This window comes from Bombina bombina, chromosome 10, assembly GCF_027579735.1.
Source record: "Bombina bombina isolate aBomBom1 chromosome 10, aBomBom1.pri, whole genome shotgun sequence".
NCBI classification, from domain to species: Eukaryota; Metazoa; Chordata; class Amphibia; order Anura; family Bombinatoridae; genus Bombina; species Bombina bombina.
The window spans coordinates 151076278-151099105 of NC_069508.1; the positions used below are offsets into that span (position 1 = coordinate 151076278).

Genomic DNA, 22828 nt, shown 5'->3' on the forward strand with positions numbered 1-22828 from the left:
TTTGTGGATAGGAATATGTAGGTACGCATCCTTTAGATCCACGGTAGTCATATATTGACCTTCCTGGATCATCGGCAAAATTGTCCGAATGGTTTCCATCTTGAAAGACGGAACTCTGAGGAATTTGTTTAGAATTTTTAGATCCAGGATTGGCCTGAAAGTTCCTTCCTTTTTGGGAACTACAAACCAGAATTTTTCGCCGCTAACTTAGCTAATTGAAAAGCGGCATCTGTGATAAAAGAATTAGCCAGCTTTAGAGAATGAATTCTATCCATGACTTCGTCATATGAAGTCTCTCTCTGGAGCGACTCCTCCAGCGCCTCAAACCAGAAAGCCGCTGCAGTAGTTACAGGAATAATGCAGGCAATCGGTTGAAGAAGAAAACCCTGTTGAGCAAAAATTTTCTTTAGTAAACCTTCTAATTTTTTATCCATAGGATCTTTGAAAGCACAACTGTCTTCTATTGGTATGGTTGTGCGCTTGGCTAGTGTTGAAACTGCTCCCTCTACCTTAGGGACCGTCTGCCACGCTTCCTGCCTGGGGTAATTTATGGGGAACATTTTCTTAAAGATAGGGGGGGGGGGGGGACAAAAGGTACATCTGGTCTCTCCCACTCCCTAGTCACAATATCCGCCACCCTCTTCGGGATCGGAAACGCATCAGTGTATACAGGGACTTCTAGAAACTTGTCCATTTTACACAATTTTTCTGGGACCACCATGGGGTCGCAATCATCCAGCGTAGCTAAAACCTCCTTAAGCAGTACTCGGAGGAGCTTAAATTTAAAACGCTAAGGAATCTGATTCTGCCCGCTGAGAAACCTTTCCTGTGTCAGAAATTTCTCCCTCGGACAGCCCATCCCTCACTGCCACTTCAGAGTGTTGTGAGGGTACAACGGATAAATCATCCAAAGCTTCTGATTGCTCATCCTCTGATCTTAAAACTGAGCTATCACGCTTTTTAGGAAAAACTGGCAGTTTGGATAGAAAAGCTGCGAGGGAATTATCCATGACTGCTGCTAATTGTTGTAATAGGGGCCAATGCGCTAGAGATACTAGGCATCGCTTGTGCGGGCGTAACTGGTGTCGACACATGGGGAGAGGAAGGTGGACTATCCTCATTACTTTCCGTTAAAGAATCATCTTGTGGAACATTTTTAAGTGTCACTGCATGGTCTTTAAAATGCTTAGATACCTTAGTACACTTTAAACACAAATGTAAAGGGGGTTCCGCCATGGCTATTAAACACATAGAACAACGTCTATCTGAAGGCTCTGACATGTTAAACAGACTTAGACAGCACTTAAATACAGAAAAATACAATTTTAGAAAAAACAGTACTGTGCCTTTAAATAATAAAAAGCGCACACTTTTTTACTAAATCTCAAAAAATAACCCAATTTTTATGAAATTTTCACCATATGATCCTAATGCTTTGAAATGATTGCACAGTGAATTTCAAGTCAATTAACCCCTTAATGGCCAAACCGGAGCAAAGTAAAGCTGGCAACCGGTTAGCAAACTACAGCACCATGCCACAGCAATCTGCAGTGGCCCTACCTTCCTTGGGGATTAGTTTTGATCGAAAATAAGCCTCTATGAAGTCCTCAAGTAATCTTTAGACCCTCCACGTGAAGCTGCATGAAGCTGTCTGCAATAACAACTGCGCAATTGATGCGCGAAATTTAGGCCCCCTCCCTCTCCACTCTGGAGTTGTGGGGCCTTCACAAGCCTAAATAGGTGTCTAAATATATGCCATGTGGAATAAACCCCATAAAAACTTTCCAAATGTGATAAAACCTTGTAAAAAGATCAGATTTTTGTTATAAAATAATCGATTGCCCCTTAACAGTGTCCACCAGTGTTTTGAGCCCTTTTAAATAAGCCTTCTTTCTATACTAAGTCTCAGAATATGGCTTACCTTCCCCACATGGGGATTCTTGTCAGTCTTCTAGCATTACTAAGTCTTGACTAGAAAAAAATGACTGAGCATACCTTATAGCAGTTAAGCCTGCAAACTGTTCCTCCCAACTGAAGTTTTCTTGTACTCCCCAGTCCTGTGTGGGAACAGCAATGGATTTTAGTTACAACATGCTAAAATCGTTTTCCTCTCAGCAGAAATCTTCATCACTTTCTGCCACAGAGTAAATAGTACACACCGGCACTATTTAAAAATAACAAACTCTTGATTGAAGAAATAAAAACTACAAATCTAACACCACATTCACTTTACCCTGGAGATGCTACTTGTTAGAGCGGCAAAGAGAATGATTGGGGGGCGGAGCCTGAGGGGGAGCTATATGGACAGCTCTGCTGTGTGCTCTCTTTGCCACTTCCTGTAGGGAATGAGAATATCCCACAAGTAAGGATGAATCCGTGGACTGGATACACCTTGTAAGAGAAAACTGAAATATATATTAAAGGAACATGAAACACAAACATCTAAATAAAAAAATGAACATCCTGATGAATTTGCTTTAGTACAAGTTTAACAATTTAAATGTATTATTTGCATAAGATTTATTTTGTTAATAGCACTAACGTATAAAACGGAGCATATGCAAAAGCTTTTAACCTTTAAATAAGATATAAACAGCCAAGATAAGCCTCCCAAAACAGAGAAATAAGAATTTTATTCACTTGGAAACTCATGATTTAGAAAAGTCCAAAACCCTGCCGGTTAATTTATGGACTGAAATACCTTTTTAAGAGGGTCCGCATGCAAATTATAAGTGATCATACTTCAAACGTTTTTGAAAAGCTAGCAATAAGCAGGTTATTGAATAGTTTTTATACTGAAATGGCTTAGAATCTAAAACCTCAGCAAAAAGTCATCAAGATAATTTCACAGGGAAATACTGTTGGATTAAAATGGGGACAAAAATTCTATATTTTCTCTTCAAAAATGTTTATTACTGTGCTACATCATGTACTGCTGTGTTCTCTGTTAGATTAACTTGACCCTAGATGATTTTTAAGTAATATCTTACCACTACACGTTAAACAGATCAAACCTATTACAAATCTAGGGCTTCAGTAAGCATTTAAACAACACCTTATTCTATGAATCTGATACTGATTTAATGTTTGATTTTACTTAAGTGATCAATTTATAGTTAAAATGTGTTAAAAAAAAAAACCTTGTAACTCATTTTGAAAAGAAAACTTATATTTGTATGTCCTTTTTCACAAGGACCTCTTGCTAGATGGGTCCTTCCATTTCTTTCCTGGCACAGTCTTTCAAGAATGAGATACAGACTTCAGTATACCTCTGTGGGTATATGCGGTAATGACAGACATGTTCAGACTTAGCAAAATCCAAAGACTTTGTGGGAAGACCACGCTGTTTACGTGTGGTGATCATTTCTTCCACATCATGAAATGATATGATTGAGTCTGAGCGAGAATACAGATAAAAATGAGGCCAACAAGATGGATCTTTTAGCATTGCATCATAGTGATTTTCATGAAATAATTTTGTGAGTGGATACAAAAGAATACGCAGAATAACTACAAGTATAGCAAAAGCTGCCAAAGCTAAGTAGCGCAACACACTATTGATAGAAGACTTAAGGATAACATCTAGAGCTCGCAGAGATCCACAGATATTTCGATTCCCAGGAGCACTATCAAATACTGCACCAACAACGTGCAGCTTGCAAAGACGACTATGCGTGTGTAGTAGCTCTACAATATATCTGTACAGCATAAAGCCGCCATTACTAAAAACGTGGAAGATTACTGGGCTCTTCTCAATTTCATAGTCAAACAACAACTCAAGGAGCTTCTTTGCTTCACTACGGAGAGAGCTGACGCCAAAGGACTCTGTGATGAAAACCGTTTTCCAGGCTGCAGTGTACCGAATGACAATACACCCCTAAAAAAATAAAATAATATAGGAGAATGAAAAGACAAAAGAAAACAAAAACTAAAAGAAAACAAAAACTAAAAAAAAACAAAAACAAAAAACAACCTTATTCTGTGCTTAAATTTAAAAAAAAAAAAGTGCTTGTGAATTTCAGCTACAATACACACAAGAATATGAGATCACTTTTAAAAAGGGATTTCCAAAGTCAGTAGACTCATGGATTAAGGTATTCAGAAATACTTAAAGGGACACTGAACCCAAATTTTTTCTTTTGTGATTCAGATAGAGCATGCAATTTTAAGCAACTTTCTAATTTACTCCTATTCTCAAATTTTCTTTGTTCTCTTGCTATCTTTACTTGAAAAAAGAGGCATCTAAGCTAAGGAGCCAGACAATTTTTGGTTCAGACCCTGGACAGCACTTGTTTATTGGTGGGAGAATTTATCCACCAATCAGCAAAAACAACCTAGGATGTTCACCAAAAATGGGCCGGCATCTAAACTTACATTCTTGCTTTTCAAATAAAGACACCAAGAGAATGAATACAATTTGATATTAGGAGTAAATTAGAAAGTTGTTTAAAATTGCATGCTCTCTGAATTATGAAAGAAAAAAATTTAGGTTCAGTGTCCCTTTAAATGAATTCAGAACATAAGAACCATAAACTACAAGGAAAAAAAAACACACAAAAAATAAAAAAACACATGAATTAGCCAAGCAAAAGATCAATCATATACCCTTACCTCATTATGGTAGATAGAGCTATATTTAGCTAGATACTGGTCTTTACATCCTCCCCACCCAAGAAGAATGACCACCGGCTCCTGCTCCTGGTTCCAGTGACATCCTGTGTAAAAAAAAAAAATACAAAAAATTAGTTATTAAGAATTGTTTATTCCAGGATGTACCGAGTATAATAGAAATTATCAACACTATATTTTAAGAAAATAGATGTAACTGTAAGAGTTCTAACTGTACATGTAAGTGGCAATTCTTATTGGATGAAAAACGTTCAGCTTTTCCAAAGCACATACCTTACATTTTACAATTATCCAAAGCATTCATTAATTTGTTTCTATGAACATGTAAGATGATTTTTTTAATAAAAACAAAAATGTATGGTTACCGTATAAATTGATTTATTTCATGGTGGTGAGAGTCCACAAGCTATTACTCCTGGGATTCAACTCCTGGCCACTAGGAGGAGGCAAATATACCCAACAGTCCAAAAGCTTTTAATCCTGCCAACTTCCCTGTCTATCTCAGTCTAAAAGTCTATAGCCAAGAAAGGAGGAAAAAAAATAATTATATATATATATTACATCTGACGCATTACATCTGACGCCAATTGAAAGTATAAATATGGGCGGGTCTTGTGGGTCACCACCATAAAATAAATGTATTAGGTAAGCATAAATTGTATTTTCTTTCATAAGGTGGCAAGAGTCCACGAGCCATTACTCCTGGGATCCAATACTCAAGCTGTGGAGTCCACAAGCCCCAAGGCAGAACATACAGTGATCTGAGATGTCATCGCAGAAAATGCAGCATGTCTGCAGAAAGAACAGAGCCCATGCAGGAACTGTTAAGAATAAGTGCTTTAACTTTGCAGCTCTACTCTTCAAACAGAGCTGTCTTCTGGCTGCACTGTTTAAGTGTTCCAGTGCATCAAGAGAAATGTTTGAAGTTAACAAATATGCAGTAGCACTGTAAAGCAGCAGTGCATTGATTATTAACTGGCTTTTTTTCAAACACTCCCCTAGCCTTTCCTAGTCTGCAAAGCTGTTTGTTCTGAATGTAAGACATTCTTATGAGCATTGTACCTTTTTATTACTACATTTCTATGTTGGACCAAGAGAAAAGGAAGCAAATTTATTCAAGAGACTTTTTTTAATTTAGTTTGTCCGCAGCTAATTTGCGATGCAATTTTCAACTACTGCACTATATTATAAAACGTTAAAAATTGTTTTATTCTTTAGTTAACCAACACATTGCAATTGAACGAGTGCTTTAGTGTAACTGCCTAATTTAAAATTTTATTTAAAAATGGCCTGCAGAAAAATTTTCACTAAAAAAAAATCTCATCGCAGAAAGTGAAACAAAATTCTGCCTCTGGGTCCACAAGTAAAACGAGTGGGACAAAAAGTAAGGCAGGCACCTATTTACTAGATACTATAGCTTGTAGGACTTTCCTGCCAAAAGCTGCCTGAAAAACAGAATTTATGTTTACCTGATAAATTACTTTCTCCAACGGTGTGTCCGGTCCACGGCGTCATCCTTACTTGTGGGATATTCTCTTCCCCAACAGGAAATGGCAAAGAGCCCAGCAAAGCTGGTCACATGATCCCTCCTAGGCTCCGCCTACCCCAGTCATTCGACCGACGTTAAGGAGGAATATTTGCATAGGAGAAACCATATGGTACCGTGGTGACTGTAGTTAAAGAAAATAAATTATCAGACCTGATTAAAAAAACCAGGGCGGGCCGTGGACCGGACACACCGTTGGAGAAAGTAATTTATCAGGTAAACATAAATTCTGTTTTCTCCAACATAGGTGTGTCCGGTCCACGGCGTCATCCTTACTTGTGGGAACCAATACCAAAGCTTTAGGACACGGATGAAGGGAGGGAGCAAATCAGGTCACCTAAATGGAAGGCACCACGGCTTGCAAAACCTTTCTCCCAAAAATAGCCTCAGAAGAAGCAAAAGTATCAAACTTGTAAAATTTGGTAAAAGTGTGCAGTGAAGACCAAGTCGCTGCCCTACATATCTGATCAACAGAAGCCTCGTTCTTGAAGGCCCATGTGGAAGCCACAGCCCTAGTGGAATGAGCTGTGATTCTTTCGGGAGGCTGCCGTCCGGCAGTCTCGTAAGCCAATCTGATGATGCTTTTAATCCAAAAAGAGAGAGAGGTAGAAGTTGCTTTTTGACCTCTCCTTTTACCAGAATAAACAACAAACAAGGAAGATGTTTGTCTAAAATCCTTTGTAGCATCTAAATAGAATTTTAGAGCGCGAACAACATCCAAATTGTGCAACAAACGTTCCTTCTTTGAAACTGGTTTCGGACACAGAGAAGGTACGATAATCTCCTGGTTAATGTTTTTGTTAGAAACAACCTTTGGAAGAAAACCAGGTTTAGTACGTAAAACCACCTTATCTGCATGGAACACCAGATAAGGAGGAGAACACTGCAGAGCAGATAATTCTGAAACTCTTCTAGCAGAATAAATTGCAACTAAAAACAAAACTTTCCAAGATAATAACTTAATATCAACGGAATGCAAGGGTTCAAATGGAACCCCCTGAAGAACTGAAAGAACTAAATTGAGACTCCAAGGAGGAGTCAAAGGTTTGTAAACAGGCTTAATTCTAACCAGAGCCTGAACAAAGGCTTGAACATCTGGCACAGCAGCCAGTTTTTTGTGAAGTAACACCGACAAGGCAGAAATCTGTCCCTTCAGGGAACTTGCAGATAATCCTTTTTCCAATCCTTCTTGAAGGAAGGATAGAATCCTAGGAATCTTAACCTTGTCCCAAGAGAATCCTTTAGATTCACACCAACAGATATATTTTTTCCAAATTTTGTGGTAAATCTTTCTAGTTACAGGCTTTCTGGCCTGAACAAGAGTATCAATAACAGAATCTGAGAACCCTCGCTTCGATAAAATCAAGCGTTCAATCTCCAAGCAGTCAGCTGGAGTGAAACCAGATTCGGATGTTCGAACGGACCCTGAACAAGAAGGTCCCGTCTCAAAGGTAGCTTCCAAGGTGGAGCCGATGACATATTCACCAGATCTGCATACCAAGTCCTGCGTGGCCACGCAGGAGCTATCAAGATCACCGACGCCCTCTCCTGATTGATCCTGGCTACCAGCCTGGGGATGAGAGGAAACGGCGGGAACACATAAGCTAGTTTGAAGGTCCAAGGTGCTACTAGTGCATCCACTAGAGCCGCCTTGGGATCCCTGGATCTGGACCCGTAGCAAGGAACTTTGAAGTTATGACGAGAGGCCATCAGATCCATGTCTGGAATGCCCCACAGCTGAGTGACTCGGGCAAAGATTTCCGGATGGAGTTCCCACTCCCCCGGATGCAATGTCTGACGACTCAGAAAATCCGCTTCCCAATTTTCCACTCCTGGGATGTGGATAGCAGACAGGTGGCAGGAGTGAGACTCCGCCCATAGAATGATTTTGGTCACTTCTTCCATCGCTAGGGAACTCCTTGTTCCCCCCTGATGGTTGATGTACGCAACAGTTGTCATGTTGTCTGATTGAAACCGTATGAACTTGGCCCTCGCTAGCTGAGGCCAAGCCTTGAGAGCATTGAATATCGCTCTCAGTTCCAGAATATTTATCGGTAGAAGAGATTCTTCCCGAGACCAAAGACCCTGAGCTTTCAGGGATCCCCAGACCGCGCCCCAGCCCATCAGACTGGCGTCGGTCGTGACAATGACCCACTCTGGTCTGCGGAATGTCATCCCTTGTGACAGGTTGTCCAGGGACAGCCACCAACGGAGTGAGTCTCTGGTCCTCTGATTTACTTGTATCTTCGGAGACAAGTCTGTATAGTCCCCATTCCACTGACTGAGCATGCACAGTTGTAATGGTCTTAGATGAATGCGCGCAAAAGGAACTATGTCCATTGCCGCTACCATCAACCCGATCACTTCCATGCACTGAGCTATGGAAGGAAGAGGAACGGAATGAAGTATCCGACAAGAGTCTAGAAGCTTTGTTTTTCTGGCCTCTGTCAGAAAAATCCTCATTTCTAAGGAGTCTATTATTGTTCCCAAGAAGGGAACCCTTGTTGACGGGGATAGAGAACTCTTTTCCACGTTCACTTTCCACCCGTGAGATCTGAGAAAGGCCAGGACAATGTCCGTGTGAGCCTTTGCTTGAGGAAGGGACGACGCTTGAATCAGAATGTCGTCCAAGTAAGGTACTACAGCAATGCCCCTTGGTCTTAGCACAGCTAGAAGGGACCCTAGTACCTTTGTGAAAATCCTTGGAGCAGTGGCTAATCCGAAAGGAAGCGCCACGAACTGGTAATGTTTGTCCAGGAATGCGAACCTTAGGAACCGATGATGTTCCTTGTGGATAGCAGTGTTAATTTTGACGGCTAATTTAAATTTAGTCTTAGTTTTAGTCTTTTGACTAAAATGCCATTTTAGTTTTAGTCGTATTTTAGTCATCTGAATTGTTTTAGTTTTAGTCTAGTTTTAGTCGACTGAATCTCCAGTAGATTTTAGTCGACTAAATCTCCAGTAGATTTTAGTCAAATAAAATCTAAGGGGTTTAGTTATGATATGCAACATCTTTATTAAACTTAAAATTAAATAAAAACAAGTTTCATAAACAAACAGAAGTGCAACTTTAAAATATAAAAAAACAAAACTGTAAACTGTATGTTGTGGTATATAACTTGTCTATTTATCTTAAAATGTAATAAAATTAAGTTTCGTAAATTTTACAAAAGAGCAGTAATTGCATATGGATTGATTATAACAACTTGCATAAAATGTTTTTGTCAGCAAATTTTGATTTAGTTTTAGTCATAGTATTTTGACTAAAATGTCATTTTGATTTAGTTTTAGTCATAGTCTTTTGACTAAAATGTAATTTTAGTTTTAGTCTAGTTTTAGTCATCAGAATTTCTTTAGTTTTATAGTCATTTTAGTCTAGTTTTAGTCAACGAAATTAACACTGGTGGATAGGAATATGTAGATACGCATCCTTTAAATCCACCGTGGTCATGAATTGACCTTCCTGGATGGAAGGAAGAATAGTTCGAATGGTTTCCATCTTGAACGATGGAACCTTGAGAAACTTGTTTAAGATCTTGAGATCTAAGATTGGTCTGAACGTTCCCTCTTTTTTGGGAACTATGAACAGATTGGAGTAGAACCCCATCCCTTGTTCTCTTAATGGAACAGGATGAATCACTCCCATTTTTAACAGGTCTTCTACACAATGTAAGAATGCCTGTCTTTTTATGTGGTCTGAAGACAACTGAGCCCTGTGGAACCTCCCCCTTGGGGGAAGTCCCTTGAATTCCAGAAGATAACCTTGGGAGACTATTTCTAGCGCCCAAGGATCCAGAACATCTCTTGCCCAAGCCTGAGCGAAGAGAGAGAGTCTGCCCCCCACCAGATCCGGTCCCGGATCGGGGGCCAACATTTCATGCTGTCTTGGTAGCAGTGGCAGGTTTCTTGGCCTGCTTTCCCTTGTTCCAGCCTTGCATTGGTCTCCAAGCTGGCTTGGCTTGAGAAGTATTACCCTCTTGCTTAGAGGACGTAGCACCTTGGGCTGGTCCATTTCTACGAAAGGGACGAAAAATAGGTTTATTTTTTGCCTTGAAAGGCCGATCCTGAGGAAGGGCGTGGCCCTTACCCCCAGTGATATCAGAGATAATCTCTTTCAAGTCAGGGCCAAACAGCGTTTTCCCCTTGAAAGGAATGTTAAGTAGCTTGTTCTTGGAAGACGCATCAGCCGACCAAGATTTCAACCAAAGCGCTCTGCGCGCCACGATAGCAAACCCAGAATTCTTAGCCGCTAACCTAGCCAGTTGCAAAGTGGCGTCTAGGGTGAAAGAATTAGCCAATTTGAGAGCATTGATTCTGTCCATAATCTCCTCCAAAGGAGGAGAATCACTATCGACCGCTCTTATCAGATCATCGAACCAGAAACATGCGGCTGTAGCGACAGGGACAATGCATGAAATTGGTTGTAGAAGGTAACCTTGCTGAACAAACATCTTTTTGAGCAAACCTTCTAATTTTTTATCCATAGGATCTTTGAAAGCACAACTATCCTCTATGGGTATAGTGGTGCGTTTGTTTAAAGTGGAAACCGCTCCCTCGACCTTGGGGACTGTCTGCCATAAGTCCTTTCTGGGGTCGACCATAGGAAACAATTTTTTAAATATGGGGGGAGGGACGAAAGGAATACCGGGCCTTTCCCATTCTTTATTAACAATGTCCGCCACCCGCTTGGGTATAGGAAAAGCTTCTGGGAGCCCCGGCACCTCTAGGAACTTGTCCATTTTACAAAGTTTCTCTGGGATGACCAACTTGTCACAATCATCCAGAGTGGATAATACCTCCTTAAGCAGAATGCGGAGATGTTCCAACTTAAATTTAAATGCAATCACATCAGGTTCAGCCTGTTGAGAAATGTTCCCTGAATCAGTAATTTCTCCCTCAGACAAAACCTCCCTGGCCCCATCAGACTGGGTTAGGGGCCCTTCAGAAATATTATTATCAGCGTCGTCATGCTCTTCAGTATCTAAAACAGAGCAGCCGCGCTTACGCTGATAAGTGTTCATTTTGGCTAAAATGTTTTTGACAGAATTATCCATTACAGCCGTTAATTGTTGCATAGTAAGGAGTATTGGCGCGCTAGATGTACTAGGGGCCTCCTGAGTGGGCAAGACTCGTGTAGACGAAGGAGGGAATGATGCAGTACCATGCTTACTCCCCTCACTTGAGGAATCATCTTGGGCATCATTATCATTATCACATAAATCACATTTATTTAAATGAATAGGAATTCTGGCTTCCCCACATTCAGAACACAGTCTATCTGGTAGTTCAGACATGTTAAACAGGCATAAACTTGATAACAAAGTACAAAAAACGTTTTAAAATAAAACCGTGACTGTCACTTTAAATTTTAAACTGAACACACTTTATTACTGCAATTGCGAAAAAACATGAAGGAATTGTTCAAAATTCACCAAATTTTCACCACAGTGTCTTAAAGCCTTAAAAGTATTGCACACCAAATTTGGAAGCTTTAACCCTTAAAATAACGGAACCGGAGCCGTTTTGAACTTTAACCCCTTTACAGTCCCTGGTATCTGCTTTGCTGAGACCCAACCAAGCCCAAAGGGGAATACGATACCAAATGACGCCTTCAGAAAGTCTTTTCTAAGTATCAGAGCTCCTCTCACATGCGACTGCATGCCATGCCTCTCAAAAACAAGTGCGCCACACCGGCGCGAAAATGAGGCTCTGCTTATGCTTTGGGAAAGCCCCTAAGAATAAGGTGTCTAAAACAGTGCCTGCCGATATTATTATATCAAAATACCCAGATAAAATGATTCCTCAAGGCTAAATATGTGTTAATAATGAATCGATTTAGCCCAGAAAAAGTCTACAGTTTTAATAAGCCCTTGTGAAGCCCTTATTTACGATCGTAATAAACATGGCTTACCGGATCCCATAGGGAAAATGACAGCTTCCAGCATTACATCGTCTTGTTAGAATGTGTCATACCTCAAGCAGCAAGAGACTGCACACTGTTCCCCCAACTGAAGTTAATTGCTCTCAACAGTCCTGTGTGGAACAGCCATGGATTTTAGTGACGGTTGCTAAAATCATTTTCCTCATACAAACAGAAATCTTCATCTCTTTTCTGTTTCTGAGTAAATAGTACATACCAGCACTATTTCAAAATAACAAACTCTTGATTGAATAATAAAAACTACAGTTAAACACTAAAAAACTCTAAGCCATCTCCGTGGAGATGTTGCCTGTACAACGGCAAAGAGAATGACTGGGGTAGGCGGAGCCTAGGAGGGATCATGTGACCAGCTTTGCTGGGCTCTTTGCCATTTCCTGTTGGGGAAGAGAATATCCCACAAGTAAGGATGACGCCGTGGACCGGACACACCTATGTTGGAGAAATAGGCAATACATTGAAATGGTAGAACTTAGTTAAAGTGTACGAAGAACACCAGTTAGCTTCATAGCACAGCTGATTAACAGAAGCCTCAACTAAATGCCCAAAATGGGGGAAACTGAACTAGTAGAAAGGGCAGAAATATGTCTTGAGGAGGGAGACTTCCCTGCCTCCAGGAAGCCTTACAAATCAACTGCATTTGCCAGGAAGCTAAATAAACAGCTGAAGCCTTCAACCCATATGTGAACCAGAGAAATGAACCCATAAAATACATGATTGTCTAAAATTCTTTGTGACATGTAAGCAAAATGAATGCACTTTAGAAATTTTAGGATTAGAATAAAAGAGACTACAATTTGCTGGTTGTTTCCAAGAAACCATTAAAGGTAGAACCCCATAATGAGCTTGTAAAACCACCTTATCTTAATAAAATAAAAAAAATAGTATAAAAAACCCTCACAAGCAGAGTAGACAATTTAGAAACTGTTCTGAAGAAGTAATTACTAAAAGAAACAATACCTTCCAAAACAGAAGATAAATGTAAAGGCCATGTATAATGTATAATTTCAAAGAAAGACCTTGCTAGATTCTTAAAACTGTTCCAAAGATTAGACTATAGCCTGAACAAAAATTATGAATGCCAGGAAACCAATCTCTTAATGCTTTGGTGCTACGGAATTTGGTGGCTCTATACAAATAAATAATAATAATAATAATAATAACAATAATAATATAAAACTGAAGAGCTGAAAAGAGCCCTTTCAAAAAAAACAAACAAAAAAAAAAACAACCACTTGTAGAAATCCCTTAACCTATTAATCTTGAAATTCTGAAAGAATGTCAGTGAAAACCATATTGAGCAAATCTTTACAGGCTACCTTGCCTGAAATAAAGTCTCCACAACTGCATCAGAAAAAAAAAAAAAAAAAAAGTCTATTTTTTATTGTTATTATTATAATCAACAACAGTTTTTTTTTATAGAGTGCCAGCAGATTCTCTTTAAAAAGGGACATAAAACCCATTTTCTTCCCTTTCATGATTAAAATAGAGCATGCGGTTTTAAATAACTTTCCAATTTATTTCTATTGCCTAATTTGCTTTGTTTTCTTTCTGTCCATTGTTGAAAAGTAAACCTGGGTAGGCCCAGAAACTACCGATTGGTGGCTATAAATATATGCCTCTTGTCATTGACTTTGTTAGCTCCCAGTAGTGAATAACTCTTCATTCAAAAAAAGAAAAAAGGGGATGAAGCAAATTAGTTGTTTAAAATGTTATGAGCTATCTGAATCCTGAAATACAAGTTTTGTGTTTCATGTCACTTTAAGATTAGGAGTTTAATCTCTAAAATATTAAATAGAAAGGCTTGAGATACTGATGAAAAAAGGAGAGCCTAAAAGGTTATTGAAACAAAGTAAGAGGCCTGGGAGGAAGTCTTGAAAACTGAATCAGATCCATTTACCAAGATCTATAGACCTAGACGGAGCAAACAGAATTACTGATATATGCTCTTGTAAGATCTGAGCTATGACTATGGAAGTAGGACAGCTGGAGGAACTGCTAGAGCATCCACAAATTCTGCTTGTGGATCTCTGGATCTGGCACAGTATCTGGGAAGTTTATGGCGTACACTAGAGGCATGAGGTCTAGTCTGAGAGAGACTCTAGCGCCTCAAACTGGTCAAAAAACTTCTGATGAAGAGACCAGTCCCCAAGTTTAAGAGATAGTCAACTGAAGTAATCAATCTTCTAGGTGTTCAAATCTGCAAGTAAATTGCAGCAATTGTACAGAGAGTACACTTATTCAAGACAAAATCCTGAAAAACCTCTTTCATGAGAAGGAACTGAGAGTTCTCCCTTGATAAATGATATATGCCACAGCTGTGACATTGACTAAAAAAAACAAAACAAAAAAAAAAATAAGTCTCTTTTGAGAAGAGGTCAACACTGTAGAGTCAAGTTTGCACAGGGTTCCAAAATGCTATTGGTAACCTCGCCTCCTGAGGAGACCAAAACCGCAGCACCTTTCAAGACTCCCAAACCTTACCCAAACCAGAGAGATTGGTGACTGTAGTAATTATTGTCCAAGTAAAAAAAAGTATGCTCAAGGGGAAAGGATGTTGATTTGCCCACCAGAACAAAGAATATTTCAATCAAGAATCTATTGATATAAAATGATTGTAAACTTTGCACCAATGACTTAACATGCAAAATCGAAGAGGGTGCTTACGGAGTTGCGCAAAGGGAATGTCATCTGATGTTACAACCATCAGACCCAATAATACCATACATTGATGGAAAACAGAAAACTTTAGATTATTGACTTTCCAACCATGCCTGCAAAATCAAACAGTAGTTTGTTTGTATGAGATACAGCAAAAGGTAAAGATGGAACACAAACTAAATTAACATCTCCAAGTAAGAAGCTACAAAAATACCCTACACTCTCAGACAGAAAAAAAATTCTGGGGCTTTAACTAGTCCAAAAAGAATGACCACAAACTAGAAGCTTTTGTCTAGAAAATCAAAACTGAGAAACTAGAGGTGGTTTATATGGATAGGTATATGAAGGTAAGCATCCTTCAAATCTATTGTGGGCACAATTCTGGAAATGGAGAGAACACACCCATATGTTCCAGCTTGAGAACTAAATAAAGTAAAGCACCAGCTTTTACAGGGTCTTCTGGCACATAAGACAGAAGCAACCTCCCCTAAGGAAGCCTTAACATGAAATCTAATTTGTAAACCTGGGAATTTATGTTTAGACCCCAGAGATCCTGGACAGACTGCGACCAGGTCTTCTAAAAAAGAAAGCTTAACCTGTCCCTTACCAAAAATGTATTTTTGTCAAAGGCCGGACTTTCATGCAAATTAAAGAGGAGGAGGAAGGCTTCTTATTCTTACTGGCCATGTTCTAGATAGCATTGGGTTTCCAGGAATATCTGGACGCAACAAGCTTTTGTGAGGAGGAGAAAGATTGATTAAAGGAAAAGCTAGGTAGGAAGAAAAACTAATTTTCAAGCTGTTACTGTGGAAAAAGTGGCTTCCAGACCAGGACCAGGATTTTTCCCTGGAAAGAAAGAGATAAAAGTCTATCCTTAAAGACTAAAGACTATGCGTGCTGATCACAATTTCAGCTCTTCTATTCAATACTGCTGAAGCCATCATTTTAGCCTTAAAATTTGAATTAAGTCTATAATGACATTACAAATAAAATAATTCACTGTTTACCACTAAATAGAGCAGGCGGTTTAGGGGCAACACATTTGTTTATTTATAGGCAGGCTGTTTACTTACAAAGAATAATTTTATTTATTTTTTATAAAAGAATATATAAAAAAATGTGGGTTCGATTGGAACATGACAACAGGAATTCCTCATCTGAGTACATTATGCTAGATACCCAAAGAAAGAGATCATATCTGGCTAGAAGCAACACATTATTAGAGAAACCTAAACTAGAAAAACACACAACTAAAACAATTTAAAGGAAATTATACAGTGCAAGCAGTCATATACTAATATGAATCAAAATTAAAAAAGGAGAAAGACATCCACCATATACTTGGATGTAAAAGAATGACAAGGCTGCACTCGTGTTCACAAAAAATAGAAAAAAAGTTTATTAAATCCAAGCCAAAAACACTAAAATAAAACAATACAGTCATAATTAAAACACATTCAATCCTGTAACATACCCAATACCAGGTATAAAACGGAAATTATGCTAAATGCTAGGGAAATATCACTCAATATGTCAAAGATAGTTTGGCGTATATAGAACTTTAATTATTTGCTAAATTTTGCACAAGGGGACTCAACCACGTTTTATAAGCTACTAACCCAGACTGAAATGATCTTTTTTGAATTATTGGATTAAGGGGGGGGAATTTTAGAAGAGATATGGAGGATATTCTATTAAAATCTTATCCCACTGAGCATTGGAGAAGACTCAGAGCCAGCCCAGAAAAGTTGAGGGGAGAAACACGTCAAGCCTGGCACTCTGTGAACCAGCATTTTTACCTGTTGCTCTACCGGAGTCCTCCACATGCTATATGAGGACTGCAAATACTAAGTGATGACCTGTAATACGAGCATAGGCAAGTGCATGCGAGTCCAGTACTCCAGGGCGTGTGGTAGCCATCAATAAGGGTTTTCTTATGTGGGATCTGGCTTTTACATGCATGATAAGATATATTTAAAGACTTTCCACAGTTCACGGTTTTCTGAACCCTGGAGCGTGACACAGTGGGTTCCTGCTTGATAAACTGTGGCAAAATATCAGCAACATAGAAAGGAGCGTATTACTAATATCACAGCTCCACAGAACAACTGTTGGGTTATCTGTAAACTGTTGCTTTCCAGGAGCTATCTCACTTTACACAAATCATTTGAGTCCTTACAACTATTTTGTGCAACAATTAAATTTAATAAGAGTATTATGAGTGTAACTGTACTTTGGAATGTATTTATGTGTTTTGTGAAATGTAGTTTGTTTTACAAAACAGTTAACCAGAGCTCTGAGGTTGTATTACAAAATGTAGGCAGCTCCTATTTGCCTGACATTGTGGCCTGAAGGACTTTCCTGCCAAAAGCTGCATCAGAAGAAGCATAAAAATGTAAAAAAATTTAAAAAGTGAGAAAGAATAAACGAGTTGCTGCCTTACAAATCTGTTCCAAGGAGGTATCATCCTTGAAAGCACAGAAAGTAGATACTGATCTCGTATAATGAGCCATTACTTTTTTCAGTGGCGGTTTTACCGCAACCAAGTAAGCTTACGCCAGGATTACCACCATAGCTGGAAGTTTGTATAAAGTCTTTAGTAGCCTGAATATAGAACTTTAAAGCTCTGAAAAGATCTAGGTTATGAAGGAACAACTATTTTCTGACTAATATTTTCTGAAGATACCACCTTTGGGGGGACCAAATCATATTTGGTCCATAGGACCGCCTTATCTTGGTTCAAAGTCAGAAATGGAGGGTCACAAGATAGAGCTGATAATTCAGAAACTCTTCTTATTTAAGAAATGACTAGAACAAAAAGAACCTACCGGGGGAACCATTTAAGGTCTAAAATAAGCATAGGTTCAAAAGCAGAACAGAGAGAGCTAAATTCAAGTTCCAAGGAGGAGTAATTGGTCTAACAGGAAACATTTGCACCAGGGCTTGAACAAAAGTTTGAACATCTGGCAACTTAACCATCTTTTTGTGAAACAAAACAGATAAATGCAGATATCTGACCTTTTGGAGAACTAGCTTATAGGCCCTTATCTAGACCATCCTGAAAGAATTTAAGTATTCTGGCAATATCAAAGGATTTAAAAAAAAAACCTCAAGAAGAACATCAAAGAATGTAAGCTTTCCAGCTTACTTGCATGAAGCAAAGTATAGAAAGAAAGAGAAACCCCTGATCTTGAGGTCTAAGCGTTTAACCTTCACACTGTCAAATTCAGCAAATTGAGATCCGGGTGAAACAGAGGTCCCTAAGAGAAGATCCTTCCTTAGGGGTAGTTTTAACCTTTAGTATTCTCAACCAATAATGTGGAATAGACAGCGAGTATTTTTTTAAAAAACTTCTATGCCTATATGTTTCAGATTCATAAAGGTTCAATATTAAAAGATACGTTAAAAATTCACAAAATGTCCGTAAAATTTCTCATTAATAAAGTGCACTTGCGCTTTGTCAGTAAGGAAACTTAGTTGTAATTATATTTGTGGCAAATTCTTGCACTGCTCATTTGTGTCAGCTTGCATTTATATGGCGTCTTCTTAGCCGTTATGCGTTCTCAATCAGCTGTGAGATATTTGAGCCAATCAGCTGTTTATATTCTGACAGTTCTCTTTTTAAATATCGGTTAAAGGTTTTGTATTTCTCATTAGGGTGTCAATGTTGTGCATACGTCAAAATGTTCTCTTTATATCCAAACAACAGTCTTTTGTACTTGCCACTTTCTAACCACTCGTAACTGAAAGGGGTGCTCTTACCTCGTATGTGTCTTCTGTCTTTATGAGGCGGCTTCTTAGTTCAAGCCTTACCTGAGCCTTCCGCTTTCGTTACCGGGTATCCTGGAAAGTGTCCTTGTAGATTGATTTTTAGGACTTTTAAGCTGCAGCTTATGTATGAAATCCGTTCCTGGTTGTGGGTGACGTTCACCCTCCTCGTAGTATCTGATGAGATTCGGTTTCCTTTCGGTACCGTAAGAGTAGTAACAGCTGTTTAAGAGTCACAAAACTTCCTTCACTTTTATTATTTTTTTAGGTTAAAAACACAATATGACCGACCCTGGCTACCCCGACTGGGTATCTCTGCAAAAAGGGCCTGCTTCCACCCCGGAACCTGTAGCTGTATAGCGCAAAAGTGATAATAGCAAGTAGCCCATCCTAATAACCAGACAAGACCAGTATTACGGTGAAACACGAACAGGCTTTATTGAGACAAACACACAGCTTGTATACACATTTGCCATCGGATAAGAGCCTTATCTGATCAAGAGAGCACTGTCCCTTCAGACAGGCTAGCGCCTCCGTAGGAGCCATGGGTGCATAGAGATCCCAAAATAACTAGGTCGTAATTTCGGGGTGATCCCAAGGGAGCGGCGGCTATGCCAAGGTACCGTTGGAGAGCTCCGGGCCCCTAGATGTCCCAGTCCAAAAAGCAACATGAAACGTGATTGGGGGTCGGAGTGGTAGCCTGGCAAAGGGTACTAAGGAACAGGCCAAGGTGGGGGGTATCAGAACCCCAGGTTTCTGAGTAAGCTCCCTCTTAGTAATCACCCCAACCCATGCCCATCAAAAGGTATGACAAGTCAGCAAAAGAGCGGAGCTCTGGGGCAAAGGGTTTCAGGAGCGACCTAGGTCAACGTCTAGTCTAGAATCTATAGCAATCCCAGCCGGCGAGTAGTTCCATTAGACACTGGCTGGGACTCGGCAAGTCAGGGAGGGGCCCAAGCGGGGTAGCGATCAGCTCTTTCAGGACAAAGAGCACTCGTAACACTCAAAAGGGTAACTGGTGGCAAACACAACAAACCAAATAGGAGAGGGGTGGCCTTGGCAGACTGGTATCCATGACAGTGCTCCCCCCCTATAGTCCAGCAGACCTGGCTAGATTCTAATAGGTCGGCCTGGGGCTGTCTGGGGATGTTACTCCACATGTCCCCTGGAAAATCTCCTCCCAGAACACAGAATCCTCTACAGATCTAGGGTCCATAGTCGCTGGGGAGGAGGCTGGCCTGCCATCCTCTCCAAGTGCAAAAGTAACGGAGGCTTCAGTTACATTTCTCCCACTGGTATGGACCAGAGTTAGTCTAACGGTCCAGCCCTAAACTCTCCTCCATTTCTTTTTTTATCCACTGCCACTGGGGGGGGGGGGTGAGGATGCTGACCTCCTCTTCCTGGAACTGTCTCCGCTGCCGTTGAGAGAGGTTGGCTACCTCCTCTATACCTGGAAACCGTTCTGCTGCTGGGGAGAGAGGTCGGCTACCTCCTTTACCTGGAAATGGCTCTGCCACTGTGGAGAGAGGTCAGCTACCTTCTCTCCTGGGAAACGCAGATATATATCGCAGGTGCTGGGTAGAGACCAGCGGCTTTTTGCCCTGATGCCAGCACTTGCGCTGGTACTGTGACAAAGTTCCAATCCAAAGGCTCCATAGCCTGTCAGCAGGAAACTTGGTCCCCGTGGTGGTTTCAACTGTTTGTGTGGAGGAAGCAGATCCCACCGCTGCTAGACAATGTGACGGACCTTGGATACCCCGACTGGGTATCTCCACCAAAAGGGCCTGCTTCCACCACGAGACCTGTAGCTGTATAGCGGGAAAGTGATTATAGCAAGTAGCCCACCCTAATAACCAGACATGCCCAGCATTAAGGTGAAACATGGACAGGCTTTATTGAGACAAACACACAGCTTATATACACATTTGCCATCTGATAAGAGCCTTATCTGATCAAGAGAGCACCGCCCCTCCAGACAGGCTGGTGCCTCTGTAGGAGCCATAGGCGCATAGAGATCCCACAATAGCTAGTTTGTAGTTTCGGGGTGATCCCAAGGGAGAGGCGGCTATTCCAGGGTACAGTTGGAGGGTGCCTGGCAAAAGGGTACTCAGGAACAGTCCGAGGGAGGGGTCAGAACCCCAGGTTCCCGAGTGAGTTCCCTCTTAGTAGTAATCACCCCAACCCATGCCCATCATAAGGTACGACAAGTCCCCAAAAGAGTGGAGCTTTGGGGCAAAGGGCTTCGGGAGCAACCTAGGTTAAAGACCAGCAGGAATCTCTAGCAATCCCAGCCGGCGAGTTCTATAAGATTCCGGCTGGGACTCGGCAAGGCAGGAAGGGACCAAGCGGGGTAGCGATCAGCTCTTTCAGGGCAAAATTCAATCATTGAAACACACAAAAGGGGAATTGGTGGGAAACACAACAAATCAAATAGGAGAGGGGGTGGCCTTGGCAGCCTGGTATCCGTGACACACACATATAAAAGATAACTGTAAAGATAACGGCATCCACAGGTCTAATCAATCTCTAGATTCTTTATTTGTAAAACTAGGTATGTTAACGTTAAGCTTGACATAGCTAGTGTGTATTGAGACTAGCAGTGCGTATTGATGCAAGTACTAAAATATTTTTACATCCATATCTGCATGTAGCTGAAGATACAATTTAGTATCTGAGATAAAAGTAATTTGCATGGTCTGTCAAAAACTCTAAACTAATAATATCATGATATTAGTGAGGTCAGAAGAAACAGAAAAACAAGACTTGATGGCAACAAGCACTGAGGTTTCAGTTTGCACAGTAAGGTGCGTACTAAGCGCAGATGTTTTTCATGCAAGAACTCAAAGATGTACGCCACTAGTGACCTAAAACCACAAGAAAATTTGGCTCCAATATGCTCAAACTCATATAAATAAGCCATAAAATTTTGGGATTCTGTTCTGCGGAGCGACAAAACAAAACTAGAACTTTTTGGCCGATGGATCAGTGATATTTGAAGAATGAAGCTTACGCTGAAAAGAACACTCTGCCTATAGTTAAGCATGGTGGTGGCTTGGTAACACTCTGGGGCTGCTTTGCATCCTCTGACAAAGAAAACCTGCAGCATGTGGAAGGCAAGATGGATTCACTGAAGTATCAGGAAATTAACCCTGATAAAAATCAACAGTACCATTTTTTGGAGTAATACATTACTGTATATGATAAATACATGATAGAGCATATAACATGTATGCTGACATAAACTGGTTATACAACCAATTATGAATATAACTACATATGGGCACATAAAGCACACCTATCTGTATATTAAAGTATAATCATTGGATAAGTAAAACCAAGTTATTTGCTCATTGCAGAATTGTGCTGTACTAGAGTAGTAACAGAGGTAGTAATAGGATTTGTAGTATAAATATATTAGAATTAAATATGCAGGGATCGACATATGGTATGAGCTTGACAAAAACAAAAAAACAAAACAATCATACATATAAAAAAGTAAATATTCATGATTGAAGGAATGTTGAGCCCTTGCAGAGAGGTCTTGAACATTCTGTAATGCAGATTAGTAAAACAGTCTCTGCAGAGATAATGTAACTGTGCTGAAATTACATTCAAAATACCCTGTTGTACAGATTCATAACTATATATAGTAATGTACTGTAAGGAGACAGAGAGTATGCCATTTTATATCTGTATTTCTTAGAACACTACAGAAACTCTCTCTTGTAATTGATCATACTCTAGAAGCAAGGACAGACATGTATAGTATCTGTAAACATGTATGTAAATTTAAGAAAATTGCCACAGTGTATCTAGGAGCCGGTCAATGTAGTTGCAATGCAATCCCTCTTATTACACCTTTCTCCAATAGGTTTAATCAATTAGCACACAGAACAAAAAAAGATTGAGGGATGCGCCCAATCAGGCTAACTACTCCAAATATCCCATTAAAACTATCCAAATTGGAGTTAAAACTACGCAAAAGATTTCAGATAATCTTGTCAGAAAATTAATCCAGCCAACAAAGGTTTATATATTTATTAACATAAATTAACCTTCAATATTTATTAACATAAACTAACATACACAGAAATTTAAATTTGTATTGTAACATTTAACAATACAAATTTAAAGGCATTTCAATAAATCCTTTAAGAGTGTGATACTATAAATTTATAAAAGTTTGTCATCAATTTATTGTGAACGAACGACCAGTTGAGAATTAATTGTTTTTAGAGTGCATTTATAATACATGAATTATTCAGCTTTTAATGACACCGGTGGTT

General features: G+C 39.8%; 1 protein-coding gene across 1 annotated transcript in view; it reads right to left on the reverse strand.

Annotated features, from left to right (window-relative positions):
- Positions 1-2501: 2501 nt before the first annotated feature.
- The window catches only part of LOC128640766 (transmembrane protein 53-A-like), a 23225-nt gene continuing 2898 nt past the window's right edge, over positions 2502-22828 (reverse strand). The window contains exons 2-3 of the mRNA XM_053693190.1: positions 4612-4715; positions 2502-3877 (exon numbers count right to left, since the gene is read on the reverse strand). Coding sequence (XP_053549165.1) covers positions 3203-3877; positions 4612-4715 — 779 coding nt within the window. The 3' untranslated portion in view covers positions 2502-3202. The remainder of the gene's footprint in view (positions 3878-4611; positions 4716-22828) is intronic.